The sequence below is a fragment of the Neofelis nebulosa genome, chromosome 1 (assembly GCF_028018385.1).
Source record: "Neofelis nebulosa isolate mNeoNeb1 chromosome 1, mNeoNeb1.pri, whole genome shotgun sequence".
Lineage (NCBI taxonomy): Eukaryota > Metazoa > Chordata > Mammalia > Carnivora > Felidae > Neofelis > Neofelis nebulosa.
In genome coordinates this window covers 3,913,124-3,940,239 of record NC_080782.1, presented here as the reverse complement: position 1 = coordinate 3,940,239, position 27,116 = coordinate 3,913,124, and the positions used below count along the sequence as shown (strand labels likewise).

At 55.4% G+C, this 27,116-nt stretch overlaps 1 protein-coding gene across 1 annotated transcript in view; it reads right to left on the bottom strand.

The window, feature by feature from the left end:
• Positions 1–2,090: 2,090 nt before the first annotated feature.
• Positions 2,091–27,116, bottom strand: part of ADAMTS16 (ADAM metallopeptidase with thrombospondin type 1 motif 16) — a 160,464-nt gene continuing 135,438 nt past the window's right edge. Inside the window, exons 19-23 of the mRNA XM_058714798.1 lie at positions 13,109–13,310; positions 12,775–12,969; positions 10,752–10,976; positions 3,704–3,851; positions 2,091–3,437 (exon numbers count right to left, since the gene is read on the bottom strand). Coding sequence (XP_058570781.1) covers positions 3,322–3,437; positions 3,704–3,851; positions 10,752–10,976; positions 12,775–12,969; positions 13,109–13,310 — 886 coding nt within the window. The 3' untranslated portion in view covers positions 2,091–3,321. The remainder of the gene's footprint in view (positions 3,438–3,703; positions 3,852–10,751; positions 10,977–12,774; positions 12,970–13,108; positions 13,311–27,116) is intronic.

Below are 27,116 nucleotides of genomic sequence, written 5' to 3'. Positions count from 1 at the left end.
TTCGTCAGCAGCTGGGTCAACGAGACCTCCAGGGCCCAGAACCCAGAGTGAGGAGGCCCCTCAGCCGTGGTTTCCAGGATCAGCTCTTCCTCACTCAGCCCTCAGTGTGGCCCCTAGAAAGGGTGGCAGTGAGTGATGGGCATCTGAGGACCCACTCATGCCTAGAATTTGGACATTTCCTATGAGGGCTCGTTGGGGGGGGGATCTTTCCCTCCGCACGGATTCTGACTTCATCCCCATGGGACCTGAGAACTCTCTTCCAGCTCCAAGTACAGAGATTATATTGGGAACAGACATTTTCAGGAGGAGCTAAGTCAGGTTGCTGAGAAAAATCCCACGCCCGTCACTCCTAAGGAGAGACTGTCCATCGGCTAGAATTTTCCAGGGCACTGGGGTGGGGGGTGGGTAGAGCAGGGTTCCAGACACGGAGTTGAAGATTCCAGTCCCTGTATGCGTCTCCTGTGTCTGGGAGGCTCCCAGAGTTCCCAGCGGCAGACATAGGTGCACTGACCTACAGCCCGCCATGGCCGGCACGGGACGGATGGGGGGCTTCACAGGGGGCAGGCTGTGTGTGACGGGGAAGTCGGCGTATCCCCCCACGGTGGGGGGCCAAGTGGGGTTTCACACGCACAGCGCCCACCTCTCTGCTTGGCATGAGCAATGCTAAATAAATGTCAAGGCACATGCCGCCTGCACCATTTTGTTGCTAAAATGGTGCAGATGAAGCTTCTGGTCAGGGACGAACACAGGCGAAGCTGGGAAGCGCCCTAACCCCTTCCAGGGCACGTGTGAGGCCAGGCTGGGGGACAGACCCAGAGCAGGACATGCCCAGGTTGACGGCTGCCCCTCTCTGGTCGGTCCTACCTCTTCGCTTGCTCACCGGCGCCGATCTCCCCCTCCCCTGCCCGTCCCTGTCCTTGTGACACCTCGCTTTGATATTTCCCAATGGGACGTGAAGTCCTGGAAGGCGAAGCCACGTCCGCCCATTGTCGCACCCTGCACCTGTCCAATGAAGGGTTACTGAAAACAGTAGAAGGATTACTAGGAATCTGTTTGAAGGACACAGGTTCGGGGAGCGGCCCCATTGCCTTGGTGGGTCAGGGAGATTCCTGACGTTCGAATAAGCTGCCCAAGGCCCGCAGGATCCCAGCGCGGCGTCCTCTGGCTGTGGCACCGGCCAAAACCAGACACATTTGCAATCCCGACTTCCTGTGTGTAAAACGGGTTTATGATTACTTCCCACACGGGTGGGCTCGTGTGCCAGCCGAGACGGTATAGGTTTGCTGTGTTACATCGGCAGCTGGGGCTGTCTGCGAGCGGGGCCGGTTCTGGGAGCGAGCGCGGCCAGCCACGCCAGGAAATGCGCTTCTGACAGCGGACGTTCCGTGGTGCCCCATCAGGGCTGGTCTATCCCAGGCCCGGGGGGAGTGGTGTGATGGTTAATTTCACACAGCAACTCGACTGAGCTACGGTTCCCACCCGTTTGGTCAAACTCGAGACTTGGTGTTGCGACGAAGATAGATTTCACAGGTGATTAACATTTAACGGCGAAATCAGTAGACTCTGAGTGATCCAGATGGAGCCTCCATAACGTAGGTGGGCCTCACCCAATCAGTTGAAGGGCATAAGAACAAAGATGGAGGTTTCCCTGAGCAGAAGGAATTCGGCCTCAAGACTGCGACTCTGCCTGCGTTCCCGCCTTCTGCCCTGCAAACTTTGGCTTTGCCAGCGCCCCCCCATAATCATCAGGGAGCCAATTCCCTAACATAAAGCTCTCTTCTCTTCCTGTATAACACCTGTTGTTTCTGTTTCCCTAGCGACCGCTGCCTAATAAAGCAGGGAACACAGGGTCAAGGGTTACCCTTGAACGGACTGGGGCACCGCCCACCCCGACACTGGCCACCTCCATCACCAGTCACCTGCCGTCTTCCCCAGAGCCTCCTCAGTGAGGGGCACTATGAGACCAGCTTCAGCACGTTCTGTTGGATTCCAGGGCCCCAGCTCTCTGTCCCTGGACCAGTTCCCCGCCTCCGTGCCAGCCCGGGGATCTCAGGTGCAAAACTCGTGAGGAATCGTGAGCAGGTCAGAAGCAAGTGGTACAATATAAAATTTATTATAAAACTTCAGCAAATATAAATATCTCGGTGCCCATTCCGAATGGAGCTACAGCCTAGGAAAAGAGAACACAAAGCAGCACCAGCAGCGGGCAGGGTGTCGGGGGCCTGCTGTGCAGCTTTCATCCGGAAATGCTGGCCTTCTCTCCAACCGGTCTTGCAAAACCACCACAACTCACGGAAAGAAGTTTAAAAACAGCACGACACACAGAAACGAGACCTGGGGTTCTGAGGTGTGCACGTCAGCTGACGTCTGTCCGGGCAGGACCGACCACAACCTCATCAGGACAGCGGGGTTTGGGTGTCACGGGTCACCAGGCAGCTCTGGTAGAATCTGTAATTAATTCTATTGTTTTGGGAGAGAAACGCAGGAAGGAATGAGTTGAACAGAAAAACACTCGCTTGTAAATACCTGGGAAGGACAGAACAGAGGATAGAGAAGTCCTCTCCTCCAGCTCAGGAGTCTGAAAGGGAGGGAAGCACCTTAGCACGATTTCATGTCTCCTGTTTCCAGGGCAGAGTCTGTGATGGGGACACAGAGTCGGGAGCCCGGCCTCTCCCCGGCAGGGCGGCACCCCTCAGAGGCGACACCCCGCTCTCGTCCCAGCAGCAGGTCCCAGCAAAGAGAAGCTCGCTGCTGGGGCAGGCCGAGGCCGCCCTGGGGACACCGCCTGGGAGCTGTCCCCGCCAGCTGCTTCTCCAGAGGGAGGTCAGTTGTTCCAGACCTTGGGAAGGGGCCTCCTCGGCCGGAGGGAGGCCGGCATACCTAGGGGCAGAATTTCTTCACTTATTCCTAATTCCATGGCCTTTCCTTCTTTTTCCAAAGCACCACACATTTAGCGTTTACCAAGTTCAGCTCCTTCCGTCTTTTTGACCTGATTCAGCTGGAGCACAAGGGGGAGTGAGCATCGCTGTGGGTCCGCAGCGTGGGCCTCCTGCCTGCCTCCATGCTTCAACCGAAAACTTGTGTGCACGTGTGCCCATGCATGCATTCAGACCCACGATGTGCGCACACACACACACACACACACACACACACACACACACGTGTGTGCGTGCACACACACTCTGTCCCGACAGATGGCTGAACACAGTTCTCCCAGCCTCGATGTCCTCTGGCCGAGTTCCGATGCACAGCGCACAGCTGACGGGGGCTGAAGACGCAGCACCCCTCGCGTTCTCCGCCCTGGAAGGGGCCCCCCGGGCCTCACAGGTTGGACGCAGAGCAGGTCTTGCAGCACCGCTCGCCGTAGAACTGGTGGCTGCACATCCCCTGCCGGGGCGCCAGGGGGCACCAGGGGAAGTGGTCTCGGCAGGCGCGGTCTGAAAAGCAGCGGATGCCGCGTTAGCTGGTATCCCGGGGCAGGGGGAGGGGAGGGGGGGGGTCCCACAGGCGCTGAAGCTGCTGAGGGCATCCCTGCAGGGGACACTCAACGTGAGCCGTTTTGGGGCAAGTGGGAGGCGGGCATGGGAAGCGGGGAATGGCGTAGCAGGTACCCCACGTCTCAGGCCCACTAGGAACCGCTCCGGAAACCTGACAGCACCACCCCCGAAAAGCCAGGGCCAAGCCGAGGGGCCCGGACACTCACCTTTCTTCTCTGCGATGGGGCAGAAGTGGGTGTTGCAGGCCAGGGAGGCTGTGGGCTTCTGGTGCACGAAGCAGCCTGGGGCCGGCCGGCCGCCCGCCAGGCACTGCACGGCCCTCGTCTGCACGCCACCCCCACAGCTGGCCGTGCACTGTGGGAAACAGGTGCACAGCAGTCACCCATGGCTGCCGGGCCGGGCCACCCTCCCTTCCAGGCTTCCCCCTGCACCCAGATCCCCGGCGACTGTGGGGGGCTGACCAGATTCTGGATTAACCCCAGGTGTGGACACAGGAGACAAGGATCTGGAGCTCTAAAACGGCCTTGAGCTGTCCATGGTCTTGGAACACAAGGAAACTGGTGCCTATCTGGGGGTACCAGGAGGTCCCCGGGGCCTGCCCAGGTGACGGGTCAGGCATCAGAAACAGTTGCCCTACACGGACTGCAATCACCAAGGCACCTTTTCTGGGGCTCTTTCCTGGGAAAAACTTGACAAGCTAACCACCCCAGAGGCTCGAGAAAACCAAGCCCAAATTCCCGGATTCTGGATGCCTGCTTGGAAGTGGTGGACCAGTAGCCCGGATTCGAGGGCATCCTCCTGAGGGCGTTGTTCTGCAACACGTAGGCCCTGCCACCGAAGGCAACCGAGCACAGCAGAGCCAGGAGGAGCCTCGTGTTTGGCTTGCCCTTCACCAGCCGGCCGGACGCATACCCCACCGACTACGAGAGCGGGTCCATCTGAGCTCAACCGGGTGCAAGGAATCAGGGGATGGGCGACCAGGGGGACAGAGCAACCAACGCCAACAGCAGCACGTCCGTCCAAAAGGCGAGCTGTCTGATGTCTCGACTGAATTATGTAGATTGTGCTCAAACAAGGCTCCTGGTTCAAAAGAGTCCAGAACGTAGCCGACGAAGGAGCACCTACAAGAAGACGGGGTCAGATGACACCGGGGATGCCTGGGGTGGGCGAGTCAGACGGTTGCTGTGAAATGCAAGGACAGATCCGTGCAGCACCGGGGCGCGCACGACAAGGGCTGCTGGCCAAAACGCACGAGACTGCAAGCTGGGAGCCGTTCAAGTCAGCGAGCCCCGGGGCTGGTTTTCCAGAGCTGAGGTCAGCTTGCAAGTGAGAAGCCAGCGGTCTCCTGCTTCCTTCTGGGGACGTGCTGTGAGCAGAGGCTCCGTCGAGGTGGCTTTTTTCAAACCCCCTGGGGTAGGCACTCTGATGGCAGGAGTCAACATCTTTGTGGATCCAGAGTCCTGAAAAGTCTGACGCTGGGGGGCTCGTTCTTTCTCTTCTCTTCCCCTCTTTAGGTAAAGGCTGGCTGGGCCCCTGGCGGGGAAGAGCCAGGCTCCAGCCAATAAACACGTGGGGCTGGAACATTTCGGTGAGGTTCACCCCCTTCTCTCCAAAAACCAACCTCAGCGACAGCCGTCAACAGCTCAGACTCAATACATGACTACAGCAACCGGAATAAAACGTCACGAGCGGGTTCGTGTCCGGTTTCCGAATTATCAGGCTCATCCACGACGGAGACAGATGTTCCTCGCTGCCTGTGACGTCCGTCTGAGCGTTCAGCACCGCCACACCTCTGGTCTTTGCGCTTCGCACTCTAGGGCCTTCGGAGCCCCTCCCGGCTGTGCCGCAGGGTTCACACTGGCCACGTGTGTCCGTGTCTGTGCGCGTCCACTACCTCTCTGCCGAGAGCGGAGTTCTTGTCATCGGCGGCACGGCGCGGGGCTCCCTCCGGTCCCGCTAATGACGCGTCTAAACTGAGAAGCAAGAGATCTGGCCATCGTCTTTGTCACGGAAACGGTGCTGAAATCATTAGGAAGGGAGTGGATGCTTTGTCATCGACTCCTGTGTTCACAAATAGGGGTCCCTCAGCTCCCAGGTGCCAGGCGCTGATCTAGGTGCCAGGGACCGAGTGGTGGACACAGGTGAGTCGCTCCTCCTCAGGATGTAACGTCCCGACTCGAGCCGAGGTCCTTCACACTCAGTGAAACAGACCCTGGAACCTGGACGGCAAAGTCAAAGCTGATGGCGTCTTCCTCAGCCTCATGAGGTTTAGCTTGCGCATTTGAGGCAATTGTTCCCACTGACGGCGGGACGCCGTGCTGCACGGTGACCTGCACTTGTCTGTCAACCTACACGTGACCACAACTGCGGCAGACATCTGTCCGGACCCCCGGCTGCTGGCTCCAACCCCCCAGCAACGGTTCTCAAACTTGAGTGTGCATGTAAGTCACCTGCTGGCCCCACCCCCAATCTCGAACATCAACAGCCTGGGAGGAATGAGAACCTGCATTTCTTTTTTGTTTTTTAATGTTTATTTATGTTTTAGAGAGACAGACAGAGACACAGAGAGAGACAGAGGGAGACACAGAATCCAAAGCAGACTTTAGACTCCAAGCTGTCAGCACAGAGTCTGAGGCAGGGCTCGAACTCATGAACTGTGAGATCACGACCTGAGCCGACGTCCTGACGCTTAACTGACTGAGCCGCCCAGGCGCCCCGAGCACCTGCATTTCTAGCCACAGTGCTGCAGTGCAGGCTGGGTCACGTTTGGAGAGCCACCGCTCTAGGTGATCAGGACCCTGTTGGCCAAGGCCCTTTCCTCTTGTGTTTCCATTTTGGAGCCGACTCAAGTCACGTCCAAGTCTGATGAGAGCGTGTGCAGAGCTGGTGTGCGGCCCGACGCGACCAGGGGAGCTGCAGGCTCATAAAGGGGCCTCTGTGGTCACCGAGAGCCACATGCCCTGCTCCCCACCCAGCCCGGCCTGCCTGGCTTACTTCTGCCCCCCTTCCAGGGTCCCTGCTGCAGACTTGCGGAGGGCCCGGTGCCCTGACTCCAGAGAAGCCGCGGGTGGGCTTAGAGCCCTTGTGGGGCAGAGCCCTTGTGGCTCCGCAATGTTCGCAGAGGCGTTTCTTCAAGGTTGCGCCTCTTACCGATGCCAAAACTCCCCAGGGACCAGGCGCCTGGCACGTGGGCCGTTCTGTGTCTGTCTGCTGAGGGGACACTGAGGCAGCTCCTGCTTCCAGTGCGGGTGGGCACAGAATGGGAAGCAGGCACATCGCCCTCTGTGGGGCGTCCCTGGGCTGGTCGCTCCACTGTCCCCAGCTCTTCCCGGTCCCTGGACCCCGTCCCTCAGCTCTGCACACCTGCCTCCCTCCCCCGGGGCTGGCGGCCACTCACAGGTGTGCCGAACTCTTTCCAAGACCGCCCAACTAGACTAGGGGACTCGGCTGTGGGGAAGTCAATGTCGGGTCCAGGGGGACAGTCCCCCCACTGCGAGGTCAGCAGGCTGGGTCTTCTTGTCACTCCAGGATGAAACAACCTCCCCGAAAGTGATGGCCTTTTCCCGTGTGTCAGTCTCCTGCTTCCGGGGGTCTGACTGCAGGACCCGCTAAGCACATGTTTCCAGAGCCCTGTAATCCTGGAAAGCCTCTCACTTTGGGGTTTCTTCTGTTTTGGTAACAGCCCCTGAGTTTTCAGGGACATCCTGTACCAGACGCACAGCATACGCCCTGAGAGACGAGTGGGGCAAACTGATCCGGACCCCTGGTCATTATCAAAAAATCCAGACAGATGCATTTTCACAATAACGTCTGGCTCTGGGTGTGTTTTAAATTACAAGGATCACTCTTCCTTTGTGCCATTGGCCTCGATGGAAAAAGGCTGGTGACGCCTGCCGACCAGTAGCTCGAGGCGGATACTCTGGCTGGCTTTATCCCAAGGCACATTCCTGCCCCCACGTTCACGAGAACCACGAGCACCATAGGGCGTCCCGCTGGCCAGGGCTCAGGTCCAGAGTCAGGGACAGCAAGTGAACAAATCCACCATAATGCCTGAGATCTCACACCTTCCTTTTCCCATCGTGACATCCCTCCTGGGAGACGCTCCTCCCGTGTCCCCCTCCTGGCTGGGTGCTCCCTCTCCGAGCCTGCAGCCTCTGCCCCCGCCCCCCCACCCCCGCCCGATCACTCACCACTGTCCCAGAGAGCGGGTCTACTCGGGTCAAGACGGGCTAGCGCAGCCCTCAACGGCCTCGTCACCACAACCTCTGCTCTGAACACAAACGGAGCAGGGAATTTTCGTACAAATCTAGTAGCTTACAAATACAGACTCCCTCCGACTCAGGCAGTGCATACTGTGACCCTATTCGGTAATGTCAGCAAGAAGGTCCCTGATCCCTGTGCACCACCCAGAACTGGAAGACGAAGAGAGCAGAGGAGCAGCGAATTCTTAGAGGTGGGCAGGCGACTGGATGTCAGGGTGAAAGGAGCCTGTGCATTCTGTGTGTACCTGTGTGTGTGCATGCCTGTGTGTGTACCTGTGTGTGTGCATGCCTGTGTGTGTGGGTATGAGTCTGTGTGTGTACATGTCCGTGTCTGCGTGCCTGTGTGTGTACCTGTGTGTGTGCATGCCTGTGTGTGTATCTGTGTGTGTGCATGCCTGTCTGTGTGGGTATGAATCTGTGTGTGTACATGTCCGTGTCTGCGTGTGTACATGTCCGTGTCCGCGTGCCTGTGTGTGTACCTGTGTGTGTGTGCCTATTGCTTGTGTACATGTGCACGCCCACATGCATGTATGTGTGTTTGCTACAACTTTCTTTTATTTAAAAAATTTAAAAACATTTTTAACATTTATTTTTGAGAGAGAGAGACAGAATGTGAGCAAGGGAGGGACAGAGAGAGAGGGAGACACAGAATCAGAAGCCGGCTCCAGGCCCCACGCTGTCAGCACAGAGCCTGACGTAGGGCTCGAACTCACAAACTGTGAGATCATGACCTGAGCCGAAGTCGGACGCTCAACCGACTGAGCCACCCAGGCGCCCCTGATACAACTTTAATATTCCTGCCCTAATAACTGCCATGATGGAAAACCATATTGATCATCAGTGACATGGCCCCTTGCCCCCCAGAGCCTATGGGTTTCCAGGTCAATTGTGCATCCCTGGAACAAGCCAGGCCTCCCCACTCTATCCCAGAGGACACACTTCCATCTCTGTCATATAGCATCAGACAGTCCAACAGGTGTTCACTCGTAAGCCATTCCCAGACCAAATCAGCATGGGAACCGCCTGACCCTAAAGCCCAAATGACCAAAATGACTGAAGTCGGTCCTACTAGGTAACCTTCCATGAAATGTGATGATAAGCAAAGCCATTTAAATCAACAGAAACCCTGAAGATCACGTGATAGAAACCACGAGCTTGCAAGGGTTACAAGAACGAGCCTGTCGGGGGCAGTGTTCAGCCAAGGACTGGCCATCCATCACGGCCGACGATTCCCCACCATTTGAGGGCACAGTCTTGAGTGCCAGTGCTTACAACACATAAAACCCCTCGAGTTATTACTCCCAAGAAGGAACATTCTCAGAACATACTAGATGAATCACCCTGGATAAAAACTTCAGGCAGCTTATGATAAAAATGACTTATTAGACAAACACACCGAACATTTCAGACTGGAAAAAGCTAAGCAGGATGTATTTTCGGCTTTAGCTGTGGGGGTAAATGAAATGATGAGGAACTTCAGTTTTCTGAATGTTCCCATGGTCTCCAAATTGAGCACAGCGGGGTGAGCCACTGGAGCCACAGGAAAGAGACTCGGGGTCCCTGTTGACAGAAGGACCGTGGTCTCGGGGACCACCTCTGTGTGTCTCTGACCCATACCTCCCAAGGGACAGAGAAAGTGAGGCCTCTGCCCCAGAGGCAACTTCACTCAGCTTGTCCGCTCGGCTCTTGCTTGATCGAAGTGGAAAGACCACGCACCCACAAGAAGATCAACGGGGGCCGCCTGGGAAAATGCTGTAGTCATTGATACTTTTTGTCCATTTAAAATGGAAAATGCTTGAGAAGGATAGCGTTCTCAATGTCGCCTGCTCCAATAACTTCAGCTAAATCATTTCTCATTGAAATACTTTTAGGAGGGGGGTTCATAGATTTCTAAACGCAAGAGCTATTTCAGGTTTGAAGACCCACAGAACCAGACGCTGGACCACGCGTCAGGGGTTCCGCGTGGGGGGCGCCCAGAGGCTGGTGGCCACCCCACATCCTTCACCCTCCTTCCCTCTGTCTCCTCTACCTTTTATCTCCTCTACCTTCAGAAAGAGGAGGGAGGCCAAGACAGGCCGCCATGTGCAAATTAGAAAGAGCTCATTCCTCTGGCCAGGCCAAAAGATGAGTCAGAAAACACTCCCTGCACCTGCTCATGGGGACGATGGACTGAGCGAGAGCCCCTCTCTCCCGGGCAGAGCAGCAGAGAACAGACTCCTCGGGGTTTGGCCAGTGGGAGTGGCTCAGGATGTCTCAGCCCCACACACCCCTCGGGCCTGGGTGCCCCCTGAGCCAAGAGCAGAAATACCAGCAGGAGAAGAAGTATGAGGGGACCCGGGACAGGCAGGGATCCGAGATAAAGGCTGGCGGGCAGAATCACACGCAGAAAGGGGAGCCAAGCCCCAAGGTGAGGGTTACCAGGAACCCAGAGTGGGAAACAGGGAGAATAAAGAGCGGATGACCACTGCAACAGCAGGGTTCTTCCCTAAAGTCAAAGGCAGTGTGGAAGGAGTAAGGGGGGTGCCAGCACGGAGGAGCTCCATCGGCCTGGGCTGGCCTCGCCTGAGGGTCCAGGCAGGCCAGGACAGTGCAGCGAGCCGGACCCCCTTCCCACGTGCACGGCCTCGGGGTTACCCGGGTAGAACCCGCAGTCACCGACTTCCTCCAGAGCTCGTCCTTGGTCCCCGTTCACACTCACCTTTGCGGAAGTCTGCCCAGCTTTTGCATAAAACGAAAGCATGATGTTTGCCTACACTTAAGTGGGTGACGACTTCGAACAAGGCCCACGTGCCCTAAAAGGGTCAGTGACATTTGGAGCCCAGCCTCGGAAAGCTGTGCCCGCACCCAGGAACCTGGGCGTCGCACCTGCTCTGGAGAGAAGGGTCGGGGCCCGGCTCTGGGGGTTGGGGGGGCACTCTTTGCAGACGCGCGCCCGCCTACGCCAGCGGCCCACCCCCAGGGCGGGAAGCGTGGTCACGTAGTGTCGCCCTACCTGAGACCAGGGCGAGGCAAACCAGCTGGCCCGAGGCGGGCCCGCGGCTGCATGCGGGGGGTGCCTGGGACAGGGAAACGGGGCGCAGGCTCGCTCTAGCTCCACACTTGGCCGCGGCAAGTGCAAGCACTTCTTTGAGGCCAGCTCTCGGTACTTCCCAGAAACATGCTTTTCAGCACATTTCAAGAATCTTCTCTGTGTTCCTCGTTCACACGTAACAGAGCACTAAAAATAAAGCAAAAGCCATGAGCGAACAATACTTCTTTGGTGCGGCTTTTCGCTACGATCGGTGAGTCAAACTGTCTTCGGATGATGTCCGCTTGAGCATTTATGTAACTGTGAAAACTGAATGAGATTTATTGGACCTTGGCATTTCAAAAAGGCATTACGGTGTATCACGTGGAGAGGAGGATGTAAAGGCACAGCGTTCGGGGGCCGAAGGAGGGGCAGGGCAGACAGAAACCATGAAGGGAGGAATTCCGAAACTATCGTTTCATGAGAAGATAACACGTTGGGTTGCATCTGATACTGGAATGTGCGGAAACGTAATACAGCGCCCGCCCCCAAAGCAGGGACCGGCAGGGGACCCCCGGGGCTCACGAGTGTGCCTCAGAAAGCCGAGAGAAGGCGGCAAGTCTGCTCGGGGCACAAATGCGTTCTCTCCTGGTCAGGGGGTGCTCTGAGCCCGGGGCAGACGGTGCACAGCGGGCTGAGATGAGAGATCCGGGGTCACTGGGTCTCCGGAGAGAAATCCCCATCCCTCACGATGAGGCCTGGAGCTGGCGAGTGGGGGACGCTGTGCTGGGCGGGTGACTCCGCCGGGGCTCAAAGTGTGCAGATCACATCAGCACAGGGGCCCGGGTTCCGGCCTCACACTCGTGGTCGGGCTGACAGGTGTGCGCCTGTGTGTTTCCTGCACTGCGGGAGCCCGTGCCCTGTGCGGAGCTCAGTCTCCAGGGCGGAGACTTTCCACCGGGTGGCTTCCTTCCCGTGGGCTCGGCCTTCAGGGACACGCACAGAACATGCAGTCAGTCCTAGGAGAGTCTAGGCTCCCGCCTCCCAGTGAGAGAGAACCAGAGTCCCCGGCTGGCAACTGGCAGGCTAATTCCAGGGCCTGGATGGGGGTGGGGGGGGGGCACGGATGGAAACAGTGCCTCAGTGAGATTCCAGGCCCGGCTGGATCCATCCTCTGTCCTCCTGAGCAAGGTCATTCGAGGTGTGGGTGGGAATGAGCCCAGCTGGCCCGAGGAGGCCGGGACAAGGGAGCTGCTCTGGGATTAGTCTCTCAGTACCCTGCGTGGGGTTGACGCTGCAGTTCCATGGGCTGCTCTCTTTCTGGTGTCCTTTTTGACCCTAGTGACACCTACACGTCTGGGTTGAGGCACAGGGAGATTAAGGAGCTGCCACCACCCTCAGGGAGCCCCTGGGTGCCCGCGGCACAGGTGTAGGGGCCTGGCAGGGGGCCCTTCCCAACACCCCCTCCCCAGGGCCGGACTGCGCTGGGCACCCTCACGTGGGGTCACGCCACCGTCAACACTCATGTTCCCACCTGTTAGCGTTCGGCACACTAACAACACATCAATTCCTGCAAAACCAACATGAGCAGTTTCTTCCCCAAGTGCGGCAACTGCTCACGGAAACGGCTCAGGAAATGGTCCTCGTCTCTTCCCAGGGCAGTCCGCCTTCTTCCCGCTCTGCACTACAGGGACACGGCCCCAGGAATGGCTACGGCTGCCCTGGGGCTCAGTGGGTCCCCAGGACCCCGTCGGCGTGACGAGCGCCCCCAACCCGTCCTGGCCTCGAGACGGGGTGGGTGATGGCCTTGTGGATGCCGCTGGGCGAGTGGTTCGAAGGATGTGATCAGAAAGTCCCTAACATGCCAAGGAAGGGAGACTGGAGCCCCAAAGGGTGGCCTGAGCTGGAGAACCCAGACTCGGAGGAAGAGGAGCAGGAAGCAGTGAGAGCAGGGGAGGGGACAGCTGGTCGACCCGGTGCCGAATGGACCGGCTCCAGGAGCACCCACCTGGGACCAGGCGGACACCAGCCACTGAAGCTTCTTGTGCTTGTGGCAGCGCTTAAGCAGACAGACTTCGTGAGTCCTAGGCTTGGGCTCGGAGCTGCAGACCGCGTCCGGCAGCAGCTGCGGCCTGGCCACGGGGCTGGTGCTCTTACAGGCCACGGACCTCTTCCTCCACCCCTTCCCGCAGGTCCGGGAGCACTGTGGGAAGAAAAGGGGCCGAGTCTCAGCGAGACGTCCGTCGGACCCACCCTGACCCCCCTGCAAGGTCCAACCCAGTTCTGCGATCGGCAGGAGGGGACCCAGCTGCCGCCCCCCACACCAGCCCGGTCCCAGTTACCTCCGCCCAGGGCCCCGCGCTCCAAGTTGGCGGGCAGCTCCGAGGCTGGCAGGCCTGTCTGCTGGACGGCATGGGCTGTGGACACAGGCTGGCCGCCACCCGCTCGGACGCGAAGCGTGCCCGTCGCGTGCACTGGACGAGGCGGCTCTGGGTGCCCCCACCGCAAGGCTGGCTACACGTGCTCCAGTTCCCCACGGACCAGCTGGGAGGGGACAATGGCACCTCGGTGAGGGGCGCCGCCCGTGCGGGAGACATGGCCACGCCAATCTCGCCCACGGCCCACAGGCACACCGTTGTTTCCAGTCGCTCGGCAGCCTCTCCGATCCCTGCTGCCTCTCACCTTCCCGATTAGCCCTCCTGCCTGTGTTTCTCTCCTTCCCTGCTTTCAGTTCACTGGCACAGTGCTCTCTCCTCCCCTCTAGCTGGCTTTTAGGTGGGACGCCTCACGGACGTGCAAAAGGAAGGCCCTCTGTGTCCCCATCCACCCGCCTTCAACAATCATCAACTTATACCTCCAAACCCTGCAGCACGTTGACGAAAATTCCAGATGCATGTGGATTTCAATTGCATCTCTGCAAGATGCGGACTCTTTGTTGTGGTTGTTTCTAATTTTTTTTTAACTTTATTTTGATAGAGAGAGACAGAGAGAGAGAGAGAGACAGAGAGAGAGAGCACGAGTGGGATAGGGGAGAGAGGGGGAGAGAGGGAGGGAGAGACAGAATCCCAAGCAGGTTTCACACTCAGTGCAGAGCTCAATGGGGGGCTCGAACTCACAAACCGTGAGAGCATGACCTGAGCTGAAATCAAGAGTCGGAGGCCCAACCGACTGAGCGACCCAGGCACCCTGAGGATTCTTTGTTGTTTTTTTTTTTTTTAATTTTTAAAATGTTTTTATTTATTTTTGAAGGAGAGAGAGACAGAGCACGAGCCGGGGAGAAGCAGAGAGAGAGGGAGACATAGAATCCGAAGCAGGCTCCAGGCTCGGAGCTGCCAGCACAGAGCCCGACGCGCGGCTCGAACTCACGAGCCATGAGATCATGAGCTGAGCCGAAGTCGGACGCTTAACCGACTGAGCCACGCAGGCGCCCCTCTTTGGTTTTGAAAACATAACCATAATACCTCCGTGGCACGTAAAACATTAACGTGATCCCTTACTATCATTAAATATTCAGTGTTTCCTTGCCAACCGTGTCATAAATGTCCTAACTTGTTAATCTGCTTGGTGGAATCCAGACAGAGTCGGTCGGCACTTTGCAACTGGCTGGTATGTCTTTCTTCTCTTTTAGTCTATCGGCTCTTTCTTAATGTATTTTTCTATTGGATTGATTGGTTTTAGACACGATACCGCTCGCCTTGCTGAGTCTCCATAGTGGCTTCTGATGATCGCAGGAGTCCCCACATTACATCTCTGTGGTTTCACTTAACATGTTCTTCCGTCCTCTGTACTTCCTGTAACTTAGCAGCTGGATCCAAAGGCTTGATTGGACTTAGGTTCTATTTATTTATGTATGCCTTTTTTGTGAGAAGACTTCAGACGTGAGAACTTCCAGTAGGAGGCCCATAATGCCTGGTCATCTTTCTTTCAATTTGATAGAAGCTGTCGAGAATGTTCTCCCTGAAAGCAAGTTTTTTTTTTCTTTTCTGATTCTAGAAGTATTTCTTGTTGATGTATATGTAGGCGGGTGACGGAGGGGGGATGGCGTTGGGTCCAGGCTCAGCTGGGGCGCCGCTATTGGGTCTCAGATAATCCCGCAAATGTCTACGAAGCCGCCCACTGGCTTTGCACCAGCCCATCTGCAGGAGGGCCTAAGATGCACGCTCTGGGTGGGGGGTCATCTGAGGCAGGAGGGGCAGGAGAGGAAATGCGGCTCAGAGACAAGGGTTCGTGCGGCGAGAAGGCAGCCATCTGGCCTCTGAGAGGACACGACGACTCTCACTCCTAGTTTCTTCCGTTCAGAGTGTTCAGGCAAAACTTGGAAATTCTGCAGGTAACTCTGAGGCCCGGCGGGCTCCATATTGGCTCTAAGAGCCTCCTCCCACAGACTATACCCCGACAGTCACACGTGAGTCCAGGAGAAGCCAAGAATGCTTGGGGGAGAGCTTGTGAGACGCCTCTCAGAAACACCCCGTATCAATGCGAGAGGCTCTGTGAGGACTCCAGCCGGGGACCCAGCCGATGCAGACAGACACAGAGCGTGGAAGATGGGGACTATCCAGAGGGGACCCCTGGGATTATCCCTCACACTCACTTCTTCAGGGTCGCTCCCTCTCTCTCTGAGTATGGCGTACATTTAAACAATTCTATGTTTTTGGTTTATTTATTTTGAGAGAAGGAGCGAAAGCAGGGGAGGGGCAGAGAGAGTGGGAGACACAGAATCTGAAGCAGGCTCCAGGCTCCGAGCTGTGAATGCAGAGCCTGATGCAGGGCTTGAACCTATGAACCGTGAGATCATGACCTGAGTTCAAGTCAGATGCTTAACAGACTGAGCCACCCAGGCGCCCCCATTTTTTTAAAGCATAGGTAAGGGCAGGCAATATATGCAACTTAAAAAATTTTTTTTGGTGTTTATTTATTTTTGAGAGAGACAAACAGAGAGCGCGCAGGGGAGGGGCAGAGAGAGAGAGAGGAAAACACAGGATCCGAAGCAGGATCCAGGCTCTCAGCTGTCAGCACGGAGCCTGTCACAGGGCTTGAACCCATGAACTGTGAGATCATGACTTGAGGCAAAGTTGGATGCTTAACCGACTGAGCGACCCAGGCGCCCCATATGCAACTTTTAAATTCTGCATTTTAAAAATTCAATGTCCAAAACAAGCATTTTGCTTACACTGCAAAGCCTCTGTGAGCGTATTTTCAGTTTCTCATGTTTCACTCTGTGGACCGAGGTGCAGGCCCATCTAAGGAAGGTAACAAAGGCTCCCTGCTCCAGGACGCCCATGGGCACCAAGAAGCCTTACCAGTTCTGGGGCGCCGTGCCTGTCAACACGTCTGAGCAGAATGACCAGGACTTTTCCTCACGCTCTCAGAGGGGCCATGACCCAAACACTCTTCGAGCCAATGCCCGGACTCTTGGGAAAGTTGTCAGGACAGATTAGGCGTTAGGCTGATGGGACGCGGAAGGGGTCCCACCCCGGGGCTGGCGCCTGTGGCCGGCTCGTACTATCCCGGTTTTACCTACCTTCGCCTGGAGAAGGCCTGAACTATTTTATACCAAGTGTTTCTCCTCAGCGTCTTCTACTGTGTTGCTAAGAAAATTACCAAGAACTGCAATGCAAAGTTGGAGTCACCTAAAAAGAAACGGTCGGGTCTGTGGGAATTGTTCTATATCAACTGTGGGAATGTTTTCATTCTTCAGTGTCAACGAGATAACTGTGTTTCATTTCATGTTAGGCCACGTAAGCTCAGCATCCTCGTTGTGAAAATTCCATTTCCAGCCCCATGGCTGTGATGGGTTTGCACTGGGAGCCTCCAGCTGCTTCTCCGTCGCCTCCCCCCATTTCCTCCATGCGCTCTCCCAGCCCTGCAGGCCTTATAAATTGTAACTGGTGCATCCACACTGGGGCCGCCAAGATGTCTTGGCCGCTCTCAGGCTTTTCACACCAGCTCGTTAAGTCTTCTGTCTCCGCCATCTTAAGTCGTTCCAACTGGGTTCATCCATTCTCTGCCCTTCTCTTCACTACACGTCATTAAGAAATCCTCCCGAACAAAGATCAACTCACGCAGCGTCTGGAAACGCCAGGTGCCTGTTTTGTCTCACAGGCAGAGCTCTGGGGAGGTGTCTTGATTTCAGCTCACGAAAGAGTCAGAATCCACACAAGCTTCTGTGCTGTCTGTGGTTCCACGAGCAGAGGCGAAGGGGTGCCTGGTCGCTAACCAGTGGCCGTGCCCGGCCGGCTTTGTTCTGTTCTTCCCAAGCCCACCAACCAGAACAAAGCAGGTGGCCGGTATTCCCCGAATCAGCCGGCCTTCCCAGGCAGGACCCGGAGGACGCCGGTGCCCAGCCGCCACGGTACCTCCCTGCCGAGGGCTCCCCGGCAGGGCACACCTTCCCGGCTCCCACTGCCGCTGGAGGAAGTGATACAATTTACAGCTGCTGCTCAGCAGTTCAGGCCGGGACCCCTGGAACCATCTGTTCAACGGCCGGCCCCCCTAACTATCAACAGCCATGACCCGTTTCAGAATAACATGACTTTCTTGTCTCCGTTAAAAAAATAATCACGACATTTTGGTTTCGGTAATTTAATGTTTCCTTTGAAAATGCAAGTTCCCAGCAACAGTATTTGAGGCAGCTCCCAGGCGGCCACGGGGTCTGAACGGCCCCTGGGACTCGGAGGCTGCGGCAACAGGGACCACAGGGCCCACTGTTCACGGCCGGGCCCCAGCCAGGGCCACCCCGGGGCTGTCACCGACTTTGCATCAGGAAGGCTCGCAGACAGCAGACAACTGCTAGCTTCGTTTCAGGAGTGAGATTCCGTTTCTTTTTTCTGTTTGTTCTCTTTGAAATTTCAAGACTGAGCACCTGCCCGTTGTTCCATTTTCAGGGAGAAGTCTTGACCTTCTAGGGAGCATCTTTCGAAAACGTAAACGCTCGGAATAGTGGCCGGCAGAAGCCGCGGGAAGGCGTGATAAATCATAGGCACCCACGGCTGCATTTGGTCCCGGGGTGAGTGCCGGGCCCGGGGAAGGACGCCACTGAAATGCAGCTTTAACCACGGGGCCGCCGCTCCGCTCGGTCCCATCGGGTACCCGCCACGCCCCAGCGGGCTGTCCTTTATTGATTTTGAGAGACGGATCAAGAGAGCACGAGCGAGCCAGGGAGGGGCAGAGAGAGAGGGAGACAGAGACTCCTAAGCACGTTCTGAGGTGTCCGTGCAGAGCCTGACTCAGGGTTTGAAGTCCCAAACCGTGAGATCATGACTTGAGCTGAAATCAGGAGTTGGACGCTTCACCGACGGAGCCACCCAGGCGCCCCCTAAATGGAATGTTTTCAAGGTAACAATGCACGTCCACCAACAAGCAGACGCCAGCTGGAAGAATCTGTCTTTCTCATAGGAAAAGAAAAATCAGTCACGAGTTCACTTAAGGAGTGCGGGCCAGCCGTATGCTGAAGGCACAGGGGTGGAGGCCAGGGAGAAATGACCCCTGAGGCCACCTGGCAGGATACCTCAGGCCCTGGGCACCCCTGCCCCGTCTGCTGCTCTGGGAATTCACCACCGGCCTGTGTCAGGAACGATTCACCAGAACCCGATGGTGCCAGCCACTCTCCAGGCGCGCTGAGAACCAGGCGCCCGGCTCTGAAGGAGCCCATGACCTTGGTGCCCAGGTGTGAAAGTGAACGGTGCCCAGGTAGCCGGAATCACCCGACAAACAGATTGTGCCGAACTTGCGCTCGGGCTTCCGGGGCGCTGCCCTCAGTCCCTGGATGCTTCCAGACTTGAGGCTCAGGCACATCAGAAATGGCGGCAAGACGCCCGGGCCATCCGCACCCTCCGCCACGGTCTTTTTGCCTGGACGTCTTGCATGCGTCCTTCTAGAGGCGGCGCCGGGGGTTGGCCTCCCCCCCACCCCATGCCACCTCAGAACTGCAGACCCTTCACGGACACCTGTTGGCAAGGTCAGGGGCCAGACTTCAGAAGCCAGGAGGCCTGGACAGGCCCTGGCCATGGGCACTGGGCAGCGTGTGACCGAGAGGCTACTTCGTTTTGTTCAGCCTCAGAAGTCAAACCGCTCTGTCCGACCTGTGTCCCCGATGGAGAGATTTACGACCAGCCAGAATTTGGCAGGGAACTGTGTTCACCCCTAACCGCACTCGCGGTGTCTTCGCCCAGCCCCACAGGGCCAAGCTGAAGGACATCAAAGGCTCACTCCAGAAGGGGCGTTAATTTTATGGACTGTGAGAAGCCAAGGGTATGTGAGTTTTTATTATTCGGGGGCCGACATGCTATTTGTACCAGATTTTCCTGTCTCGCCATCCTGCCGTCAGGTGTTGTCTAAAGAAGAATCAGGAGGATCTGTGGAGCTCCCGTGTACGTGGGAAAATCAGGGACCGTGGAATCTGAGGCACACACAGGCTGCAGAAACTGAGCCCGCCCTCCCCTCGCCCCCTTTCTAATTCTGCGCCAGCAAAAATCCTTCCCCTGAAGGTGCTCTCTCTGCGCACCACGGAGAGGGTCTGCGTGCTGTTAACTCAAAAGCGAAACTCATAAAAGGTCACAGGGCGATTGTTAGAGTCTGTGTGACGACGACGTGCTGGTCCCCTGTGCCACCACTCCCGCACGGAAAACCGGGAACAAGAGGCTGAGCGTCAGAGCTGGGAAGGACTGACTTCACCAGCCTGCCTTACGTAGGGGGAACTGAGTCCCGGGAAGCGAGGACAGCCGCTCACGTGGTTGCAAAGGTGACAGGGATGGGTGGGATGCCAGGGCTGCTCTCTGCTTGGAGGACGAATGCCCTTTCCGTGGGGGCACCTCCCTCCCGCTGCTGTCCACACCCGTTCAGCACCCGGCCGCCGAGCCAGCTGCCTACATGACACACACTTGTGCAAAGAGTGAGCAAATCTGGGTGGTGACTACACAGAGCCGACAAGCCGGCAATCCCCGCCAGGCTGCACCCGGAGCCGGGCGCTGCCGGTATGGGAGGTCCGCCCTCCACTCAGCCGGGTTCACCAGCCCCAATTCTCATGCCCGGGGAGCGTGCAGAGGGGCCGACGGGACCTTGGTCTCTGCCTGTGGCCCAGCCAGTGTGAAGGCACCGGTTCCCAAACTGCAGCTGGCTGGCGGGGTTCTCCAACACCGCTGCGTTCCTGGTCTCTCCTTCCTTCACGGGAGTCAGACCTCAGGGGTGGGCGTCGGGAGTGTGGACTTTTACAAATCCCTCCCTTCCCCGGCCTGGTGGCCTGGATGGCGAGCAGCGCCAGAAACACGGACTCGAAGAAAGGCAGGCGGCCCCCGCTCTTTGGAAGGGTTCAGGGCACCTGCCCCTGCAGTTCGTAACTGCCCTCCTTCCCCCCTGCATTAGTGTCGAACTGATGTTATTTTTGAACTATTAAGAGAATTAGGACGGGCGGATAAAACCCGGGGCTGAGAAGCCCGGTGAACAGATTCTTCTGGAGGAAGGCAGGTACCTTCATTCCCGATCGCTGACGAGTTAGGAGAGCCCACCCAGGTTCCCCTGTGGACCGGGGCCCTGGCTCTGTGTAGTGCTCCTGGTTGTTAAGACCGGGCCCCGGAGCCGGGTCCTGGCCCCAGACCCGGCAGCCGGGTGATGGGAGTGCAAAGTCGCCTAAGCTCAGGCTCCTTCCCAGAAGGACCATCCCGGAACCCAAGCAGCTGAGGAGCTGGGCCGGACCAGACCTGCTTGCTTATACGTGGACGCTTCCAACCTTGAAATAAAGATCTCTGACAAGGGAAGGTAACCATGCCCAGAACTGATACTTTTCCAACCTTCCCAAACAACCCATCTGGAGAAACGTGGACACATGCCCGTCCAAGCATCGCTCCGTGGTGCACAGTCTTGCAGACGTACATTTTATACTCGGCCGTGGCAGGCTGTGATGAGGGATGTGTTCGTGACGGGGGACACCACATGGCTTACAAAGATCTCTCCTGTGCACCTGCCCCCCAAGCAGACGGCTGGCTCTCTGCCGGGTGGGGCCGATATAACCTCCTACCTGAGATGGGTCAGTTCCGCCCTCAGGAGGACAAAGCAGTTGCACACACACTCCTGGTGAGTCTGCTTTCTCTGGACACCAGACACACCGCCTGCCACGGGCTCCTCCCTGCCACTGGTTCACTGCCAGCCTCATGACAGCTCTCCTCTCCACTTACTCTGAACTGACCCGCCAGACTCATCAGGTCTTTCCACTCTCTTGGAGAAACACCCTGGCCACCGCCCACACCACGCTGAGTGCCGGGTGAGTGGGTCGCCCGGGATGGTCAGCATCCCTCCGCCACCACCCGGTGACATGGGAGCACACGCGGACCCAGCCGAGCCCACCCTCGGGTCGGCCTCTGCCAGCTGAACTTGGTACTGGAATTACGTAACATAATTAAATTTGGTGTAGCTCGATGAGACACGAACACGAAAACCGAGAAGCCCCTTTCTATGAAAACGAAGTTGAATCTCCGGAATGACTCAGTGCAGACCAGTCATTAAACAGAACTGCTGTCCGCTTAGGGCGAGGCTCAGGACAAACTAAAACATGGAGAAAAATTAAAAATGTAAAATGATTTTGCATTCACATGACGGGACAAGCTTCAACTTTCTCTTAAAAAAAAAAAAAAAGAAAAGAACCCTCAAACAAGGCACCGTAAGTAATGGGCATTTGATTGCAAATAATCAGTTCAGATCTTTAATAAGCAGGCCCTCCTCCCAGTGAGCTTTTGGCCATAACTAAAAGAATCAGAGTGCAGATGCACACTTACGGGTTTTAAGTGAAAATAAAGGTTCAGTGTGTGTGCGTGTTTTTAAGTGATTTTTCCCTGACTCCACTTTTTCCATCAGTGGGTCGAATGCAAACCTCTCTTCTATCTGGTGAGAAGCCCTGAATCTTGCTGGGGGAGCTCCTCACCCGTACGAACCCCTGCTCACAGAGCATATCCATGTGACGAGACGGGAGCCAAGAGCAGCAGCCCCTACCTCTGCCCCTGCTGTCCCGTGTGCGCATTTCAGGGAGTGGAACCCTCCGGCTTCCTTCCTCTGGCTCCGTCCACGTCCCACCAAGTCTACTGCTGATTCTCCAGCAAAGCTGCTGTCTCCTGGACATCTGGCTGAATCCAGGTTGGTGCTGGTTCATCTTCTGTGCCACTTGGCTGGGCCGTGCAACCCAGATATTTGGCCGAGCACTATTCTAGAGGATTCTGTGAAGGTCGGTTTTGGATGAGATTAACGTTGAAGTCAGTAGACTTTTCATCGGTAGTAGATTGCCCCCTACAATGTGGGGGAGGGGGGGGCTCGTCCAATCTGTTGAAGACACACGCATTTATCTTGTAGTACCTCTGAGTGATTCTCTGACACGGGCAAAAATAATGCGCTAAAGGGATCACGGATGTTGAAAGTATGCAAATTTAGGATATTCATACTTAGGAGAATTCATTGAGATAGTTCTGAATTACATTCTACAGAAGGGGGATGGGGGCTGAAGGAATATGGAACACAATGCCTACCCCCTGCCCCAGGAAAGGTGAGTGAATGAATTTACTCATAATCTAAAGAAGGGAAAGCAGATGCTATCTCGATGACACTAAACTAAATCAGAGATGGCCCTGGACAGGTGTTCTTGTCTCTCCCGGGAACAGAACAAAAGCCAGGATCCTTGATGGAAGACCGTGGGCATCAGGATCTCTGGGGGAAGGTTGGAGGGAAGAGAGGCCACCGCTAGTCCATTTCCCAAACCCGGTCTTTCAGAGAGAGAGGGATGTGGATACTTGAAGTCCCGAGAGACACTGCTGACGCTCCTCGAGTCGTGGAGGTAAGGAGAATCTCGGGGCCTCGGAGGCTGCTTCTGAGAAACACCAGAGGGAAGTGGTCCTTCCCCCACTTTGTTCAGAGAATGCGACCGTGAGGCCACACACATCGCGCAAACGTCTGGATAGCGGGCTGGGGCATCACACAAGTTAGGCAAAAGCCAGCTGTAGGAACATGAGTGTTTATTGATCCCAAACCGAATTCACTTGTTTAGTTAGAAAGAACCTTTCTTTTCCTGCAGATACTCTGTTTTCATGAGAAAGGATAATGAAACACGTCATCCAGATTGCTGAGAACAGAGATGTATGTCCAAACGTACAAGATTCCCCCTGCAAGATTCCTCCACGCTGAGGGCAGAGGGACTGCAGACTTCAGCCAGCTTCAGGCTTTCCGGAATACGTTGCCTCAATAATGTGAACACCGTGGTTCTGCCCTGAAAACGGACAAGGGTGACAGGGACACTCATTTTGCCAGGAAGGCACTTTTACCTAGCCCAGGAGTTGGCAAGCACTTTGCCAAAGGGCCCGATAGTAAACGTTTTCGGCTGGTGGGCCACGGGGTCCCCGTGGCCACGACGGAAGCGTGCCAAGGCGGTGAGAAAGCAGCCGGAGACAACCCAGAGAAAAGGGCCCGCGCCCCAGCAAAGCCTCACTTACCACTGTGCCCGGCCCCGGGCAGTTACACGCACTTGTGACCACCAGGAGGGAGCACATCGCACACACGAGCAAGCAACGGCTATTTCTACAGAGGCCAGGATGCTTTCACGAGGTGATGCTTTGGCGAGGTCTACCTATGCTGCGGCCAGAGCACATGGCCGGCAGGGTCAGGGCACGCCGCCCCATCGTGGGAGGCAGACGGCGGCAAGAAAACAGCAACAAAAGCAACATGCCCCACACGTTACATCGCGAAGCTCGTGCAGAAAGGTCCCGCAAGCAGCGTGGGTCGCACCTGGGACCAGTGAGTCCAGCTCCGGGGCCTGGGTCCTCACTCACGGTTCGTGTCCCAAGGTGCCCCCTGCTCGGCACGCCGCCCTGTGAATCCATCTAGCCCCACAAACCCGTTAACGTCCCAGCCAAATCCTCACTTTACACGCGAGGACACGGAGGCCCAGGGGTGGGAGAGGCTTTGCTGCAGCCGCTCAGGCTCTTGATGGCCAAGGTCACACAGCTAGGGAGCGGCAGGACCAGGGAGAAAACCCGCGAGCCCGCGTTCTTACCTATTCTGACATCTAAGGGGAGGCAGTTATCCAAAGTGGCTTAGCTCTAAAACAAATTAGTGCATGCACTTAGGAATTCTGGGGCCACGGCATATCTTGATTGAAATTTTGTTGCAAATTTTGTTATGCACGTTCATTTCCTGGTCACAGAAGTGAGCTCACTATTTCAGGAAGAGGCGGACTTCTACTTAGGGCCAATTATGCACATGGCGGCCTGTTTTGAAAAATCCACAACGGTTCGGTACCGAATCAGCGTCAAAACACTTAGGGCTCTGCTCTCTCCAAACTGTTTTCCCCTGGGCCGTCAGGACATCAGATGGCCTAGAACATCTGAAATAGTTTTCCCTGCCTCTCAGGAGCCTATTTAGTGGTGCTGTGGGGGAAGCCTATCGACGGATCTCACACGTACTTACGTATCTAACAACTGACTTACGCTCACTTTTCTTTCTTTTAAAAAGAATGACCTTCCCATAGGTGGTTTAATTCATGTCTCGAGGTGCAAAGGGGAGCTTAAATCATGGAATATTCACCGACAACTGTGTTTCAACTCACTTTCTTTGGATCCTCGTCTTCTGGGGAAAGAACGTCAGTCTTCTGTTCTATTATAGAGGGTGAACTCTCCCCGCTGTGGCGTCTTCCTTTTATGAGAAGCGTGTAAAATGATGGCCTCACTCCTCCTACGGTTTCAGGCTTTTCTGGCATGTTTGCTTCAGGGTTTCTGGGATGTTCACTCCGAGACAAATACTTTGAAATGATCTTCTCCAGACTCACAAGTCAATTTTCTAAGAATGCTTTCCAGGTGGCCGTATCCAGAGACCGGGTCTGGACCACAGCCACCAAGTTCCCGGGGCTGATGCGCTCAGCCGGTGGGGGCGCCGCGAGGGTCTGGGCCCAGGGTTGGTCAGCTAGGGCCGGCGACAGGGGGCTTGTGCGCCAGGGTTACCAGGGGCTGTCATACATCCAGGGGCCTTTAGGCGAGACACCAAAGAAGCAGACTGGCACGAAGTCAATGTCAAATCCAGCGCAGAGTTTCCACCACATTCTTTGCCGTCAGGTAGTAGGGACAGGAAGCATGTCCAGGTGGCATGGCCACGTCGAGTCCACCAGCTGTCCTCATCACTTTCCGAGTGATTAGCATGTGAAATCTAAACAAAACTCGTAATCGCATTTCCCTGCCTTTTTTTTTGGGGGGGGGGTTTAATTCATGAAAGCAGTAATGACAATGGAATGATGGGAACGGGAGCCATAAACCTACACAGAGCGGTCCAGGCAAGAATCCAATAGTGAAGGACAGAAAAGAGGGCAGACACAAATACTCACTCTAGTTTCCACAAAATGACAGCATGACAGGGTTTTTTTTTTTTTTTTTACAACGATAGTTCTAAGAATCTCCAAGTTTTATCTTTGAAGCTGTCAAACAGCTTCCACACTGAGGTCCAGGTGTGAAGGCACCACGTGACGTGGACGAGGTTCCTGGCCATGAGATGCCACAAGGCCAGCTGCCTGCCAAAAATAACGTGGTTAACTTTCAATGGCAGAATCATCTCTCTCTCGACAAGGCTGGAAGGATTCCATTTTCTGCAGGAAGGATTTCTCACTGTGGCACATTAAGCTTAATCGGATCCAGGAAATGAACACACAGAGTGTGTGGCACAATGTTTATGTAACCTCATGGCTCCCATCCCTGTGAAACTACCTTTGCCAGTGGCATCCATTTTTCTTCGAGACGTTTGCAGATTAGTCTTATTTTCTTCCTAAGTCTTGGGTGCCCATGGGTTGAATTCTGTCCCCATCAGGTAGATCTTACACACACCAAATACGGAAAAATTACTGCACATTATTTAATTAAATAATATTGCTAGCTGTCAGTCTAGTTAGCTGACTAAATAACTATTTAGTCAGATACTGTTGCAATCGACATCCTAACGGAAAGCTTCAGACATTACCTCGCATAACTTATCAGATGAATCGTGTAAATGTCCTATTTATCCACTGCTCTTAAAAACATCGGTTCTAGAAGACAAAGAGGATGTGAGCAGGACTGTACTTGACCGGTATTTCATTCGTGACATTTACCGTATTATAATTGGTATATTTTATTAACCTGCATTGAAAAGGGGCCTGATGACCCAATGGTACTTACATTATTCATACAGACATAAGAGAATACTCTGCTGTATATTTAAATGGTTTCACATATGCTCACTATTCTTCCAATGAGTCAGGGCAGAGAGAAGCCCCATATTTAAAGACCTCATTTTCTAGCTCAGTTGGTTTAAGTGACTTAAACTGGACCAGCAGCCAGCCAGTGTAGCATTTCTGATAATTTATCCCAAAATATCATATGCAGAGCACAGAAACCAGGTCTGGTAGTTTAGGCGTGCTGTGATGTCTTTCTCTAACTTCCCGTATGACATAAGGTCTACGTATGCACAAACAAGCAGCCACGAGAGAACTGCATTCGCATTCACAGACACGGGAGAGAAATCTGTGGGGCATTCAGTTCCTTGAACTAAAGGAAAGGATCTCTAACAGAAGAACAAGTGAAGGTGTCCGAAAATCTGAGCCCAGAGGAGGACTGAAGGCAGATGTCTCACGCATGGCTCCCCGGGTAGCAGGAAACGACACAGGACAGTCTGCAAAGTCCAACTGTGCTAGAGAAACCAGTATACGTCCCAAGCCCCGAGGAATCAGCCAGACAATCTGGGCTGATGAATCCAATGTCCAAATCAGGTAGGTTGAGTTCTAAGACTAGTAAGGATAGCTAGCATCACTGACATACTTTAACTACTTAAATCTCACAGCAAATCCACGCGGCAGGTACAGTGATGACACCCATCCGAGATGGGACAGTAGTGGAGTGCAGAATGCTAAGATACACGCTCACCGATATGCAGGTGCATGTGGGGGGAGCCAGGATTTTGGTGCAGGGAGCCTGGCCCTGACGTCTATGCTCTGGACCACGTGAGGCCCACCACTCAGAGGCCGGCTGGAGGTATGTCACAGATGTGGGTCACAGTGGCCACCGGGGCTGTGTGGCTAACCGCCAATCCTGGAGGAACCCCCCACAAGCATCCCCCTCCGCAGGCAAGATGGCGGCACTGTTGGTAGAGGTAAACAATGCTGTTGTCCATCGACAGAACGGATTCTGACTTGATGTCTTGAGTAACCACAGATAGGTCACATAACCATTTGATGGGTGTGGATCACTCTTCAACGGCTCTCTAAACAAAGCACGTACCTCTGACATTTTTGTTTTTGAATTTAAAAATCATGGCGGAGATTTTGGGAAAGTAGGTACAAGTGACACAGTACAAGAGATTCCT